Consider the following 18158-nt stretch of genomic DNA (forward strand, 5'->3'; position numbering starts at 1 on the left):
GTAACAAGCGAATCACCAACTCTATACCCTTCGATATCTCGATATTGCAGAAGCATTTGTTATCTTACCAGTCACGTTCGAACTGCTTCGTCTCAGTGCCCGCTAAGAACACTTGACGCTCGTTTCCTTCTATTCGTTTTCACGTACCTCTGCTTCCGGCGTCTCACGAATCCCTGGAATTTGTATTTTACACGTAACTCTGCCTTGTCTTCCGGCGCAACGTGATCTCGTTAGAGAGATCATCGATGTCGAAGAAATCTAACGCTACTATATTTTCGATTTCTTCTCTGCTCTGTTGTGACTCGTGTGCAATTTTCTTTTTTTTTTTTTAATTCCTACTCTTTATAAATTTATAGAGAAGAAACGAGAGAAACGATTCAACGATAATTTTTCATTCGAAAACAAAGACATTTTCTTCAATTTTTAATTTTGATCCTTGATAGATGAAGATGAAAATTAAATTGTAACATTTAAATTCTGTATTTATATTGTTTTGAGAACTAAGTTTGAGCCTATATAATCTCGATTTTCAGATTTATTTATTTCTGTAATAAAATACTCGAAATTAATAATTTGATAATTCAATTAATTTTCATAAGATTGTAATATCTTAATTTTATAGTATAGTCATTTAATATCATGGATAAAATATTTATACCATTGAATATTATTCATTAATAACAAATATACAAATATATAACAATGGCTGATATCGTTTGATTAATTTATGAAATAAATATTTCTATAAAATTAAAAATAACTCGCATTAAAATCCAATTCAGAAGACGAATCCAGATTAACGATTTGTTTATTGTTATAATAACTATTTTTTTATTTTCCTTGCTCCCAAAGTTTCAACTGTCGCTTCGCTGTTCCTTTTCTCATCTTTTTTCAATCTACGTGGCTATATATATTTACATATATATATTTCACAATCTGTTCTGCACAATATATACTTCCATACTTCACCGTTACATCTGAAACACTTCGTACATTTACCAACTAATGTGTCGTTGACTTATGACACTTATACACAAACATACGCATATATAATTCATACACAAAACATATTCATATATATTTATTCAGAAATAAATTTTTTCGATGAAAATTTTAATCGATCGCGTTTCAAAAGAAAAATTAATCGATTAGAGATAAAATTAAAATTTATTATTAATTGTTCTGTAAAGAAGGATCGATATTTTGTATAATTTATTTTAAGAAATACGACATTTGTCTTCAATATTTCTTTTTCGAAATAATTTTTTTGAAAATAAAATACACGTGACGTGGATGAAAAAGCGATGAAAAATAAAAGTAGAATGATCTAGCAACGAAAGGATAAACAAACCGAATAGAAGGCATTCGTTTTTATGCTATGATACGTGCTTCTAAAACAACGTGAATTTGACAAACATTTTTTTTAGTTTTTATTATTTTCCTTTTTTTCTTTTTTTTCTTTTTTTTTTTTTTTTTTTTGATAGAAGGATTAGAATTTTGTGCATCGTCAAATAAAAATAAAAATATACATCTTTATTTATAAAACTCAGAATATGATTCATCAATTTGCTAAAATTTGTTACAACATCGTGATTAATGTTAATATTGAAAAGTACTTGAAGTTTGTTAATAATCAAAATTTTAATATTCTATTCTAAAAAATAATAAAATTATCAGATTAAAATTCAAATTATAATTTTGAAACGATAAAAAATAGAAAAAATTAGAATTTAAATTCAAAATTATGCCTTAATCTTGTTATTTGTGAAATACATTTTGTATAATGAAAACTTAAAAACTATAATCCTTGGTCTCTTGCACAATTTTTTTGTATTGTTAAAAATATAATATAATTCCTCTGTCAAAATTTAAAATAATCAAATAAACTTAAAAAAAGAATTGAAAATATTTTATTACGAGTATATAAACTTGCACAAAAATTATTCTATCATTTCATAATATATATATCTTCATGATAAAATAAAAATACAGTTGTCGTTCTTTCCTCATCAAGGAACCGGAAGTTATACTGGAAATGTGACACGAAAATTTTTAATTAACAACGTATACGTTTAATCGTACATTTATTAATTATATAACCATGTCCATTGTGAATTTCAAATTTAGCGCATTGTAATCCTGTAGGTAATAATTCAACCCCCTTGGTAAACAATTAAGAAAATCCTCGTTATTCGCCACGTATCTACAATGGACATTGTAATAAATGTGAGCTGGTAGTTTTTAATGCTGTCTGTGGACGAATTGAGAAATTTATGGAATTCGAAATGATGCGAACAATCGACTGGCCGAGCACAAAGTGAGGAATAACGTTATAAACTTTGTTAAAATTAATTTTTACGTGTGATTTTTCGTTTCGTAGAATTTTTTTTTTTTATTATTTTTAAAATTATTATTATTCTCGATAAAAGAGAAAGGAAAAATGAAAAAAAAAAGTAATTATGAATAAATGGGAAGTATAATAGATAATTTTATATGTATTTGAAAAAAAAAAAGAAGGTGTCTTTTCTCTTCTTTTGTAAAAAGAAAAGTTCTTTTGCGATGAGATAATTTCTCTTTGTACAAAAATAATGAATTATTTCATTGAACGATCGGTACACATCGTATAAATAGTCATCGTCAATGATTTTGAAATTAATTGTTATTAATGAAATGAAATGAACACAGAATCATCTTCATGATTCCTGATTCATTATCGAAGAACCAATTAAATAATACCATTGTATCAGAATATTAGCTAAACTCGATGCAATTTCAAACGTGTTATTTTAATTCTTAAATTATAATTTGCAATTAGCATATATAATGCATTAGTTTTAGCATAATTCAATATCTTTGAAAATGATGAATTTTTATCTATATTATTATTCTTTTTAACGATTTCAAAAATCAGAATAAACTTATAATTCAAGATTTATATTTTTATGTGAAAAATTTGAAGTTGACAAAATTTTTACAATGAAAATTTCTAATTCTTTCATTCTTCTAAACTTAACTTAATCTAATTAAAAATCTTAATTGAATTAAACTTTCTTCAATTAAATTCTTTGAATTTATAATTTAATCATAAATATAAATAAAACAGTAAATATTTGTATCTTAATTTTTAATTCAATTTATTTTAAAGAAAAAAATAACCATTTTCAAATTTATTAATATTTTCTTCCCTCTGATTTACTCATCACATATTAAATTATCTTCCTTATAAAACTATTTTACAATTTCAACTATTCTTCTACTAATTAGTAGAATTAGTTTGATCTTTTTTTTCTTTTTTTTTTTTTTAATATTCGCACTTCAAAGAATTGAAGCTTTCGCTTTGTAGAGATTAGAGCATTCTCGGTTAAAAAAAAGGCCTACATTATTCTTGTGATATCGACCAATTTTTTCCAACAACCGAGAAAGATTACCTCACAATTAAAAGAGAACAATGAAAGCGCAGTAAATCGCAAAGGAGATTAAATGTTTAAAAAGTAGCGAATAACATTTACTCTTCTAACATTAAACGCAATTAGTTGTTTAAATAAAATTTCAATTAGGTGTCCAATTAATATAATTATCCATATTCTTTTTTATTTCGATAATAACCTCTAATTCATATTCCCTTTATAAATTGCTTAAAAAAGAAATTTTCATATTTTTTATTTAAAATAAATTTAATATAATATATATATATATATAAATATACCAATAATCTTTATAACTTTATAATTTTAAAAGAATTTAATTAATTCTAAAAATTTCAAAATGAATGAATAATCGATAAGTACAAAGCTCATTCTCCATATCATCATTTATTATCCTATTTTTTTTTCTTGTATTTTTTTATATCACTCGACGATTATCACACATAATCGAGATTGCATGGAAGGCGATCGGTTGATTTTCGTTTCGAATTAAACGGCGAAAATCGAATAAAGCAAAAATCTATAGTAATATGAAAAGATTCGAGCACAATAAAGAATATAAATTCCAACTTTAACGAAATATCCTTTTAACCAGATAACCGAGCAAGTGTTCTCTCTCGAAACGGTGCCGTTTCAAGTTTCGTTAAAATTTTACCTCGCTAAAGAATTCCGTTCCGTTGGCAACTATTTCCACTGAGGCATCGAACGAAAATGAATTTGATACCGTACACAAATTCGAAGCGAAACATCGAAGCAAAGGAAAAAGAGGTCGGGCTAACGTCGTAACATTTTTCGAAGAAGAAGAAAAAAAGAAAGAAAGAAAGAAAGAAAGAAAAAGAAAAGGGAAAATATTGAATTTTTCTCTTTAATCTCTATACCTCATCGCACTTGTCCCATTTTCCAGGTTTCCATAATGAGGAAAGAAAGACGACGTTGTTTCGGCCGGAAGAAAGGAGTTGTCGCTTCGAATCTTGGGCGAGCAGGGAGCTAGAAATAATCGATGCAAGAATCGCGTCTCATCTTCGTTAATTATAATCACGTTCCTGCTAGATAGACGCCAACAGCTCCTCTCCTCTTCCTCCTCCTCCTCATCCTCTTCTCCACGAAATTACTATTCTCTCGAGCAGCTAGAGTTTTCTTTCTAGTTGTTCAGCCCGTTGCTTGAAACTTGGGAAATTAAGTTTTGAACGTTTCCCTAGTTTCTCGATAATTTAAATGCGAACGTTAAAGATGTAATTCCTTTTTCGTTTCGTTTTAAACGTTGAATATAATTATATTAAATTAATATATTAAATTGAAGAGTGTAATAATGAATGAGCAAGGTTGCAATTACTGTTGTAAATTTATTTTTTTAAAAGTAATAATTTTTCTTTTTATTTTCAGTGTGAATGTAATTATTTAAAACCATGTTCAACATTTATTTTTTTTTTCAGTATGCTTTGAACAGTATTTAGAAAGTTATATAAATGATTCAATTTTATTGTGATGTTAAAAATTCATTCTGATATCTTCATATTATATAATATCAATATTTTTAAGAAATCTTTGGTGTCTGCATAAAGAAAAGAATTATATAAAATTAAATTTGCATATCAGACATCAATTTATAACTTTCTAATAATATTTGTCTAATGATTTTTGTTCTCTAAAATTTTTTTCAAACATAATATACTATAAATATTATTACAAAATGAATCTTTTACATTTTTCTTCTATGATACATACTATCATCTTTTTGTTATAATATTTAAAAAAAAAGAGTTTTTTTTTACAATTTTATTTTATGAAACATTTTAGCAAAAAGCTTTTCAATTTATTTTTTTTACAATTTTTTCCAATTATAATATGTATAATTTGATATAAAATTATGCTCCTTATCAAGATAAACCCTCGTTCTGCTTTTTCTGACTCTTTGATGATGACACACTGGCGCAGCTTTTATAGTTTAATCCATTAATAATGTACTGGTACTATATGTAGTAATTTGCCTTCGATTCATCCATGAAACTGCTCTCCTGCTAGTTGCACATGATTCATTGGCAACCGGGGTATTTTTAAGCTGAATAGAAAAGTCGCATCGTTAAAACATTGGAAGGGATGGCGATTAAATGGCGCACAGCTGGTTTTGTCAAATTCACGTTAGATGCTTTACGATGCTTTATACGAGCGAGGACACTTTCGAGCGAATATTCAGTTCAGAAATTGATTAAATTATTTCACTCTCTCATTGACATCCTCGACATCCTTCGATCGATAACATTCGAAACTAGAACTCGAAACTCCTTTGCTTATATCGAGATATATCATTACGTATTGCCTTCTCTATCGTGTTAATGTTTCCAGAAACGTTGTAACGTTGAATCAACAATAATTCTCGAATGTCGTATTTTTCTATGAAGAGCATAACGCTCATCCCTCTATTAACACATTCAAGACCATTTGAGAAGAGAATTTTTCCATTCTCCATCGCGTCACGAACTATATTTTCTCAAGAAGAATCATTTTGGATTTCGTTGGAAACGAAAATCGATATCACTTCAATTTTTGATCCCGGGTCTCGAATGTGTTGAACGTGTGTCCGACAAAAGCAAGCACACACTGTCGTCCATTGGCAAGATCCTTGAAGAACTTTTAATTCTAACAGAGTGAGAGAGACCGTTTTTAACTAAACTTCGCTTAAATTCCACGATCCTCGTCTCGATCCACGTTTTTATACGCGGCATACACACGCATACACACACGCAGACACACAATCATAATTCACATTCGCGGTGACGTTCGGCGTAGAAAAAGATCGTTTCTCTTTCTCTTTAATTAGATCCATCTCAAAGCTACTCGCATCACTACTTACAGCAAATAATTATGACGATCTTTCTACTCACTTTGCATGACGTCGTGCCGTATTACAATTTTTTTTTTTTTATTATTATCACTATTTTATTCTTTACGTTCGTTATTACTATTTACTTAGTGTTTATTTATTATTTATTAATGCAGAGACACTTATATGGCATATGAGAGAAGACACATCTAGATTCGCTGTGTTTCTTTTTTTCTTTTCTTGCTGTTGAATATATTAACATTATATTATTATATTTACGAACGTGTATATCCAACGAATATCTCTTGTGTCGAAGTTGTGTCTGATGGTCTGATATCGATTTTTGTGTATTCTGGCGAGCTTTTCTCTACTTTCTTATCGTCTCTTTAGTTCGTCTCTCGGTCTGCTGCTGCATAATGATTGTCGATAATGAAATATCGAATATTCCGTAATATTTCTGTATTATGCCCGTCTCTTCCCTCCTTTCACTCTTACTTACTTATCTTTCCCCTTCATACTCCTCTTTCCCATTCTCTCCCTCTTTCTTTATCCATCCTATCTTCTAGCTTTATCTTTATTTTATACAGCTCTCTTTTTCTAACAATCTCTCTTCGACAGTCTTCTTCTTCCATTTTCTTTTTAGCTGATTATCTTGTCTATCTATCTCTCTCTCTCTATCTATCTTTCTATCTTTCTCTCTTTCTTCCTCGCGCTACTTATCTATTCTGATTTTCTTGGTTTCGTCTATGCAAGCTGCTGGCTCATTGGGTTTTCTGAAAGTGCCTGTTAATACTCGGACATTGCCTGTAACACTATATGCTTTCCACATCTACGTTAAGTATACACGTGTAATGTCTGTTGATTGATGTTGGTTATGTTTCGTACGAGCGATATATAATATACGTATATATATTATGTGTAATATATACGTATATTGTATGCATTATATATATAATTAATTAATATTAAACGAATTAAGCTCGTGTATACGAAATATTTATTATATCGATAACGAGCATCGTGCACGATATTGCGACACACTTTTATGGGAAAGTATTTTTTCAATTCATATTTCATAGCTCATATTCGTTCAATGCACGTTTTATAAAATAACGAAAAAAACGGGATGGGATAGATCGTTTGACAAATAAACGAGTTCAAATGATCGATTGTGAATTAAAATTTGAACATATCGGATAAGTTGTAATTGGTTGGTGTAACGTGAAAGTGTTTTTTTTTTTATTATTTTATAAACGAAAGTGTACAAGTGAAACATTTTGATTCGTGTTTTTTGATTGAAATTGATAAAGTAAATTGAAATTCGAGTGTATACTTTTTTTCTTTTTTTTTTTCATTTGCGAAATCTGGCCCTCGTAATTATTTCGTTCAAATTCTATAATCTATGAATTCTTGATAAAAAATTTTTTCCAGAAATCGCATTTCATTGTACAAATTTTTTAAATATTGTTTAATAAATAGTTAAATCTTACAAATTTATTTATTATGTAAATCTTATTGTAATAATAGCATTTTGTTTTTTTGCATTTGTTTAAGTAAAAACTAATTATTTTTTGAAAGAAAAAAAAATGTTTCAGAAAAGAGAGCATCTTGTTAAAAACATAAAACATTTTAATAATAATGATAAAATTAGCGTGAATGAAATATATATTTTGCAACATTTTAATTATTCAATTTTGCAGAAATAATATAATCGCTTCAACAAACTTCTTTCACAAAAATCAATTATTAACAATCATGCACAAAGTTAACAAACGAATTTTCGAAAAAGAAAATCTTCTATTTGCAAGTTTCTAATAATAATTTCCATTTTATTTTATTCAATAAATCAGCAATAAATAAAAGAATATTTCTATTCTAATCTTGCATGATCTTCTGTTCTCTATAAATTTTACATTCCAAATTTAAAATTTTATCATCGAAACAAATTATTGAAATCAAAATTTGAACAACGTCGAAATTAATACAAATTTATTCAAGAATAAACAAATGACAAGATACACGTAAAATCCATTTAGAATTAAAAAAAAAAACAATTAATCACTTTTCCACGAAATCCTATCGCCATGAAAATCCTTCCCGAAAAATAATTCCTGCCTATAATGTATTCCATCAGAAAAAAAAACAGCATTTTTTTCCCCTCCGATTGAAATTCCAACGATTCGTACGTTTCATCGATCGTGTTCGGATATTCGTCGCGATTCCAATGGACGATCTTTCATTCTCGGAGTGAAATCGCTCGCGGGCAGAAACGTTTTCGGGACGACGAAAAGTTTCAACTTTACGACGTCCACGATAATAATTACGAGGCCCAGCCGCAATTACGCAGCCGCATTAATTCAAGCTTTATAGACCGTATCTGTCTTTCTTCGTGCCGGCAGCGACGTTTAGTGCAATATGCCTCGGTGCCTGCCAGAATTACCAGAGCAGGTAAATGAAATTGGCTCGAGCCCTCCCTATCCCCTTTCTCTTTCTCTCTGATCCTCCATATTTCCTTCATCTTACCCTCGATCGCTTCTAATTTCTCCGTTTCTTCCTTCCTTTCCCCCCTTATTTTCAGAAATCCTTCCAGAAGTTAGGTCTTGAAAAGGAAGAAGGATTTTAATCAAATGCAATGCAAAAGATTCCCTTAGAGATTGACATTTGGCGGAACAATAAAGTGAAATCTTGTTTGAAATAATTTTAGAAGTTTTAGCATCATTGATTGTCAAGTTTTGAGAGGATGAATTTTGAATATCAAGAATAATATAATTGTAAATTGTTTTGAGAATTATGTGACACATAAAAATTGACACATAAATTATCGTTTTCTTTTTTTATTATTAAAAAATAATTCCTTTAATTTTATTTATCAGAGAAGAGAGAAGTCTTTTTAAACATGTTGAAGAAAGGAAATAGAGATTAAAATTAGAATTGCTACTGTATATTGATCTGAAAATTGGTACAGAGCACTCTGATTTTCCATTCTCGAAACTATCATTTATAAAGATCATTCGTTAGAGAAAAATCATTAAATTAAATCCCACGCAATAACTAACTCCTTCCGATCACTTCCTTAATCAAAAACACATTCATTCCATAATATTTTCGAAAATTTCCAAGCAATAATATAAACACGCGTATATAAAAACTCCTTGAATAATTTCCTCAAATTACGATCCTATTTCAATCTTCTATCCATCCATCCTTCTGTTTACCAGTCTATTGCTACAAGTCTCACGTGTCCTCCCACGCATTTCCCTCTCACCTCTTCTTTTAATTTCATCATCATCCCTTCTCCCTTCGGCAAATCCCTCCCACTCATCCTCCTCCCCTCAAACTATCCACCATCTGACGCCTCCCTCCATCCACCCTCGACCCACTCGTTTTTTCATTTAATCATAATTCCTTCCCCCCTCCTCCACGAGGTCCTCCTCGAGCTCGCGATCTATTTACCCCCTGTCATTCTACGCTCTTTTCAAAGTATACCCCTTCCTCTCTCATCCCGTTTCCCTGTCTGTTCCCTCGCTAACCCGCTATTCTCTGTGCGTCATCTTAACTCCGTTACCTGCTTCCTTCCTTCCTTCCTTCCTTCCTTCCTTCCCTCCTGTTTACGCGCCATTTCTCTTTATCTCGGCCGACGCCTGTGTATCCGGCGATACCTCCCCTTCTCTCCTGCTCCCCCCTTCACGTCTCCGTGCATAAAGATGGAACGTGCCTTCCCTGAAAACGAGCGACCCGTGAAGGGGTTGCTGAGGAGGTAAGACGGGGCGAATGCCTCGGTATAAAATTGACAGTTTTAACGAGGCGGGGACGCGTTCCGCCCCGTTTACGAGCTCTCGCCGCCGAAACTCGTTTTCGCCTGGGCGAAATGTGTCACCAATCGATGTGAATTTTACGAAGAATAAAGCTTGTTTTTCGAGCTTGTTTATTAGAGTTTCTCGCTTCTTCGCATCGATCCTTTCGCTCGTTCATCTTCGTTCTCGATTGGAGGGTTTAACGGGGGAGGAAATTTTTAACTTTTACGTTTGAAAAATAATATAAATGTAAGGAGAAGGAGGTACGCGTATATTTGAATATTTGCTTCTCTTTTAAATCCTTCAATTATGAATTGCAAAATTTGTAGATGATTAGAGTAATAATTTTTTTTTTCTTTTTTGAATATATTCTTTAATTTAATTATTTAGAAGATCAAATTGATCATATATTTTTATAGTGTCTTTAATTTGCTTTGAAAGGAAAACAGTATTAATAGGTATGTAATATATATTTGGTGAAATATTTAATCTCTGATTATAATATTGTATTTTAGATTTGAAAGATATATTTCATAACTTATATATTTTCATTTTATTAAAAATATTAAATGTAATTGGCATTTTCTTAGTAAAAAATAAAATTTGAATTGATATTGATGAGAGCTATTTAAACAAAATTTGTTTCACTTTAGTGTGCATTAAAGTTCGTAAAATAGTCATAAAGAAGTTTAAAAAGATATATTCACACTAAATTTTATTTGAAATGAAATAAGTGGCATTTTTTATGAGCACAATATATTTGGTGAATAATGGTAAAACATAATGCTAGGTGTACATGTGTTTTCTCCAATAAATTCGTAGACAAAAATATAAAAAAACTTTTATGCTAAATTATATTAATACATTATACAAGTAAAGATACATTTCTTTATAAATAAAGAACTATTGTATAATACTACTCTATAAAGTAAAATCTCATAAATAAATTAAAAGATGAATCGATCAAAATACTACAAGACTAAATTAAATTCTCTTTTATTTATCAATTTCCTAATGATTCTAATTTTAAATTAACATTAACTATTTTCAAATTGCATCACATTTATGCAAAAAACAAATCCAATAAAATATCCATTCTTAAAATTTGAATCATCATTTAAAAGTGATACTTTTAATTGTTCTCAAGATTATCTTTCACAATTAGACACTATTTGAAAATTAAATTTCTCACAATATTTTTCCGCGAATTACTTTCGCCAAAAAATAAAGGAAACCAGAAAGTCTATGAAATTATTGGACAAAATCTCGTACACCATAACAGTACTCCTTGTATTTCACCAATCATTTTCTAAATCCTTGACGATGCAAGTCCAACATCCCGTGAGGAAAGCATTTCCATCAAGTTCTACAGATGAAGATCGCGTGTTTTCGCGAGATGAACGAGAAAATTTTTTTCCCCCACGTTTTTCCCTCGCGACGTGTCGCGCCTCTTTCACAAAAAAAGGGAGAAGTACCAAGGCTAGATTACGAACACGGGCACGGTTGCTCGTAAAAACGAACGAGGAGAAATTTTATTTCTTTTCCCTCTTATTCCTTTTTTCTTTTTTTTTTTTTTTTAATCGGACACGAAAAAAGAGATCGTCTAAAAAAGATATCGATACAGTCTTGTTCGTAAGTTTATGAGGCCAATAAAAAAGATTTATGAGGAGATGAGATTAAATTTTGGGAATTATTTTCACACTTGTATAATAAGATTAAAAAATTTTTTTGTTTATATCGTAATAAATCTATATATTCACTCGTTTTGATTGTTATTTTTATTGTAATTATGACTCGACTCGTATCGATAACAAATAAGTTCATTAAATAGATTAAAATTTACAAAAGATTTCTCTTCTTTGTACGATTTATTGCAAATTTGTTCAATTACGTATAAATCACAAAATTTTCATTGCGGGGAACACAATGTAATTATCGGCTCATTATTTTTCTCTCAAATTTCTATCGATTCTTTTAATCATTTCCTAATAATTTGTCAATTCTTATTCAATATTTTGGTCATTATTGCGGCCAATATTACGAAAAAATTTAATAACTTTTCGAAAACAATAATAACCAAGTTCTTTATATTTTTAAATAATTATCGATGCTAGATATTAAATAAAATATAACATTTTATTACCAAATTAGACGAATATGTATCGAATAAAAATAAAAATACAATAAATATTATTCTTTAAAATTATAACAAATAAAAAGCCTTTATAGTTTATGTCAATCATCTTTTACCAGAAATTATTTCTCCATAATTGGGCATAAATAATCATCCTCATATTTACGAACGAGAGTCTATATCGAGAAAAGAGATACGTGTCACAGAGATCGAGCACGTATTCTTTTAAAAAAAAAAAAAAAAAAAAGGATAGCAACGACAGCAAGTTATCGATAATATCGTAAAAAGAATCGCGCGACTCGGACCAGATATTTGTTGTTTCCTTTTCGGGATACGTTTAGGCACGCAGACGTCCAATTCTTGGCTCCTATCGACATCCGTGTCACACGTATTACGGGAAAATAGGGGAGAAAAAGGATTTTGGAATTGTCAATGAGTTGAAAAGCTGACAATATGGGGATGCGACTGTCATGGAACGAGGAAATCCGATGGTATCGAATGCTTTATGTCGATATTAACCCTTTCACGGTGGCTGTTTTTTTTCTTTTTTTTTTTTTTTTCTTAATAGAGATTGGAAATTTCGAGTTTGAAAGCGATACGTGAAAAGGAATCCGTATCGAATGTTACTTTTTTCGTTATGGTTGTATGTTTGGGGAAATGGGTGACGTATTGGCAATACTTCGTAGTAGAGAAATACGAAATGTGCAATGGATACGGGCTGAATAATAACAATTTGGAATAATAATAATAATAATAATACTTTGGAAAATGAAATTCTTTTGTTGAGAAACTTTGAAATTCGTGTATGGTATCATTATAATTATTTATCATATCGTTGTTCAAAATTATTCACATATCAAAATATATTGAAAAATTTTGGATAATTCATAATGAATTAAAATTCGATAATTGTTAAGAAAACGGTTATCTAGATAAGATGAAAAATCAAAAAAAAATTTATTTTCTTCGAAAAATCATTTCTTTTAAAAAAGCATTACGAAATTCACGAAATAAATATTATTATAAAATAATAAATCCAAAATTTAGAAATAAATAAGAAATTAAGAAAAAAAAATTTACCTTTCTCTTATTATTCTTGTTCAAAAATCATTCTTTTTTTTTTGCAAAAAGTAACATACAATATATAAAAATTAAAAATAAATATTTAAAAAGATACATTTAAATTACATTTTAAGCAGGAATAAAAAGCAGCAAATCCAATCATAACCTAGATTAAAATCGAGTTATCACAATTCACGATCCCAATCAACGTATCAAAGACTAGAAATCTCAAAGAGAGGAAGGGGGATCCCTCGCCAAAAGGGTTAATAACGTAGAATCGTTCGTTCTCCGACAACCTCATCCCCGGCAAAAAAAGATAATCATCCCTGAATGAACAAAACGTCGTCGGCAACGATCAGACGTAAAGAGGAATATATTCAAGAGAATCGCGATAATTAAAACGATCTAACGATCTATCATCGAGGCCATATAAAGAGGCGGAAAGTGCAGGTTCCATTTTCTCGAATCCTTGGTGCGTATATAACCTATCTATCCGTACGACACTCGTATGAAGAGGAATCTGGTCACGAAATTTACGAAAAAAAATGGGCAGCTTTCAGATGCAGGCGCGTTTAAGGGAACCAAAAAAAAAATTGGCGGCGATCTGATCCAGGATCCTTTCGATCCTTGCAAAATTCCATTGCTCGCGTCGATTGTTTACCGTTTAAAGTTTAATCTAACGAGCAATTCATTCAATGTTAATCGTCGAATCGCGATACGAGTGAGTTACCCTCGAAACGGTTCGTGTCTCTTCGAATAATTGAAATACAGAATGTTTCACGTAACATTGGTCTAGATTTTTAAAAAATAGAATAAAATTTCGTGGAATAAAATTGAGCTATCTTGAGCAATGTATTTATATGATATATGTGTTTGAAATATTACACTTTCCTCGATCATTCTTTCATTCTATGTATTGATATATATTGTAAATATAATTTAAATAATTTGAGTATTAATAAATATATTTAAAGAAACAAATGGAGGAAAGAATATTTTGATATGTGTTAAAAGTATTTTAATTTTAGGTTTTAATATATTACAATAATGTATGTTGTGTAATATTTATTATATGAAAGACAAGGAAAATAAGAGTATTGTTCCTTGTCTTGCACAAGCTAAAATTGAAATATTTTGAACTAACTTTCAAGTTTTACTAATTTAATACAATTCCACTTTTTTAATTCAATAATTTTCAAGTATATACTTTTTTAAAAGGTATTTATAGAGAATTACAGAAAACAAAAAAATGTGTAGTTTTATTAAAAAAAGAAAAGATGGCAGCACTTGCACATCTACCATATAATGCATTAACTCGTTTAAATTATGTTTAAATTTGTCTATTCGTTCAATTAGAAGAATAATTTGACCCAGTTACATGAAACATTTCTTGTATATTGTCCTTTCTTTTCTTTTTTTTCAGAGATCTAGAGCGCCCATTGATGATTCTTTTCTTTTTTTTTTTTTTTATTTCGTTTTGTTGCGCAGACGACGTGCACGACGTTTCCCCACGGTTTTGCGACGATCGCGACGATTGTTGAACGAAAATCGATAGATGATTTCGAGAAATTACACGATAAATGAATTATTATAAACACGCGGTGGTGTATGTTGAACGGTGATGGATATCCTCTATAACCTTAAATTCGATGAATAATGATTGTGTTTCTGGATTGGCTGGTAGAATGATGAATTCTTTGAGTATGCATACAGTGGTGAGAATATAATATGTGCGTGTGCATAAATGAGGAGATGTTTGTATTTAAACTTGAATTTGAATTTTATTGCTAGATATTATGTATTTTTCATTTTTATTTTGCCAAAAATATATATATAATTGCTGAAAACTATAATTTTCATCATATATATGGCAAAATATTATAATTATCATAAAAATTGATTATTTGTGTGTTTGCATTTGATGCGAGCAATTAATTGGGGAAAGCTTTGCATGATTAGAAACTTTTGTATTTGAATTTGATTTAGTAATGGAACTCGTAGCATAGAACATGATATCTAATTAATATTATGTCACTCTATTTCGCTCTTTAATTAATTTAATATCATACATAGAAGATATGTTATGCGCATTATTTCTATTTTGCATTATCTCTTCCAATGTATAAATTTTATTTTCTCATAATGTTTAATAATAATAATAATAATAATAATAACATCATGTATGTATACACTCGCCACTGTATTGAAATTTAATTGCATTTTTATATTATCACGGATTACGAATTCGTTTCATAGAAAAGAATTTAATTCTATTCATTTGTGTGAGTGCTTGTGCCACTTAATAATTATGAATTTCTATTTTCTATAAATCTAGATGATGATTGATCGTTAATGATTAGTTTTGATTGTTTCTAGCAGATTATTTATATAAACTAGCAAACATATCTCTTATTATCTGATTGTAGTAAATTTTTTTTATCAATTTATATAAAACAATTGCATAGCCATAATAAATACAAGGAGTTTTGTACAAAGATTGGATAAATATTCAGATACAATTTGTATGTATGGAAACATCAAAGTATTTCAAGATGTAATTTAAAATATTTTAATCATTATAAATTATTTGTTTATTTGTTTAATTTACTTTTGCCAAGAATTAGAAAAGCTTATAAAAAGACGTTACTTCAATTAATTATATTCTTTCCTCTTAAATATTTCTCAACTAATATTTCTCTTCTAACACATAAAAATTTATCAAAATTTTTGTCCAACTTTTCAGTTAGAGTTACAACAATATAAGTAATACCAACTAAAGTATTTCCATCGAAATGCTAGAAAATTTAATCCAAACCATCATCTGAAATTCCCTTTTTGATTTTTGATCCTCGCGCGGCAGATCATTCTTCGACCTCATCTTGAGAATCCTTCTAAAAGAAACCTCGCTTCAGGGTTATAGAGGATTAATCTCCGCCGCCAACAGCAGACAAATCGAAACCTGTCAATATTCGTCACGGGACAATCATTTGCTAATAACGAATCGCTTCCGCCAATTACACTTCATCACCGATTACCCGATTCCTCGACCTAACTTATCCTCGACTTCGAACTTAATCGTCGAAATATTCCTTCTCGAAACGCTCCTCGAAACGCTCCTTCACCTCCTTCCTATTATATGCCCCGTGATCCTCGTCCCTCGCTTGTGATCGTGACGCTTTCGACGGCCACCGAAGGGTGGCAAGGCAGGGAGAGAGGAGAGCAGGGTGGAAGTCGAGGGGAGGTAGAGGAAAGAAGAGAAAAGCGCTGTGACGATGGTTGAATCCATGGTTTGCCCGCAGAACAGAGGGGACGAGTGCACGACCTCGAACAAAAGGATCCTTAAACTCCTTCAACTCCGTTATTCCGTTTTCCGTCTCTCTCCTTCCTTTCCTTTCTTTTCTTTTCTCTTTTTTTTGTCCCTTCGAGAAGCTTTTCACGCGGATCCCCTCCCCAGCTGGATTCGAGGAGCGAACGTTTTTTTATTTTTTTATCCGTGCACGCATCGTTTTCTCGTTGACAGTCGCGCGATCGATCCGTTCACGCACGGGTGCACGTCGTCTACCTACGGTTGTTAGAGGATGGCGAAACGAAGGCGTGTATGTGGGTACAATGTTCCAGGTGTGACCATCCTGTTGTCACAGACGGTGTTTTCCCTGCTGGTGAACCATGTGTTGACGCGAACCTCCGAGGCGGTGCCACTTATAGGTACCGATCCACCTTTCCTGTACACCCTTTTTGCTGATGATCTCGCTAAATGTGGGAAGTTTCTCTCGATTTTCCGTCAATTTGGAATTCTGGAATCGTTGGAATTAGAGTAATATATATATAATATAATATATATAATTAAATATAATATATAATATAATATATATAATATAATATATATAATATATATAATTATATAAGAGAACACGTAAGTCTTGTGATAAAGTGGAGTAAGTTTTTTCTTTTTTTTTAAATTGGATTTGAAACAAATTTGTTTAAAAGAATAATTGATTAGGTGAAAAATTGTGATTGAAGGAAGTAGTGAGGATATCTAAATATATAAAAAAATCTACAGAACTTTATTAACAATATTAGATAATGATATTTTCACATTTGAACTTGAGAAATTGATCGAAACGTTTAAAAAGTTAGTTTACAAAAATGTTCATTATTCGTTTCTTCTTATATATTGAGAAATCTTTCTTTCGAAATGCAAAGTAATTATTGTTCGAGCTACTTTCCAAATCGAGCCACGAATTACAATGCGATAAAATTGCAAATAATTAGAAATCGCAGGCCGACGAATTCCGATGGATGAAGATGTAGAAATGAAAAATTCATTTCGAAGGGAGTATTTTTAAGTAAACTCGAGAAAACTTCCCATAAATTCTCTCACTTGCTTTAGAATTACCTTGTGGTCTATATCTCGCCGTCTGTCCGCGTCTCTCTAGCTGACAATTCTTTCTGTTGTGTCGCCTGTCTGTCGCACATACCTCTTTCTTAAAACGAGACAACCACCCCTTCCAGCGGGGTTTGCGTCCCGGAAATTGTCTCTTGCGCAATTCTACCGATACACGAACGAATCTTGGGGAGATTCTCGTTGTTTCTCTGGGATTGTACGTTGTTTATTTGTACACGATCGTTGTTCCTTGCTGGGTAAGATAAATTAAATCTCGCACAGCACACAATATTTCGACGTCTTCCTTACGAATACGATGATTCTTCGAAATGATAAAAAAAAATAAATAAATAATTTGAATTGTGAATTTCTTAATATATATATATTTCTTTTTTCGTGATGAAATTGTTAGAGCTGGTAGATTAACGTTTACCTTCTTGTTGATAATTTTAAATTTATTAATTAAATTGTAAAATATTTCATAATTGTCCCGAAATTTGATTTTGAAGTTAATTGTACTAAATAAATTCTTTTATAA

The 18158-nt window shown here is 30.3% G+C and overlaps 1 protein-coding gene across 7 annotated transcripts in view; it reads left to right on the forward strand.

Annotated features, from left to right (window-relative positions):
* Positions 1-18158, forward strand: part of nAChRa6 (nicotinic acetylcholine receptor alpha6 subunit) — a 349900-nt gene that overhangs the window by 294430 nt on the left and 37312 nt on the right. Inside the window, exon 9 of one of the 7 annotated variants that reach the window (XM_026446376.1) lies at positions 16855-16941. Within the exon in view, the coding sequence (XP_026302161.1) occupies positions 16855-16941 (87 nt within the window). 7 annotated transcript variants of the gene reach the window in all.

Source organism: Apis mellifera, linkage group LG2 (assembly GCF_003254395.2).
Source record: "Apis mellifera strain DH4 linkage group LG2, Amel_HAv3.1, whole genome shotgun sequence".
NCBI classification, from domain to species: Eukaryota; Metazoa; Arthropoda; class Insecta; order Hymenoptera; family Apidae; genus Apis; species Apis mellifera.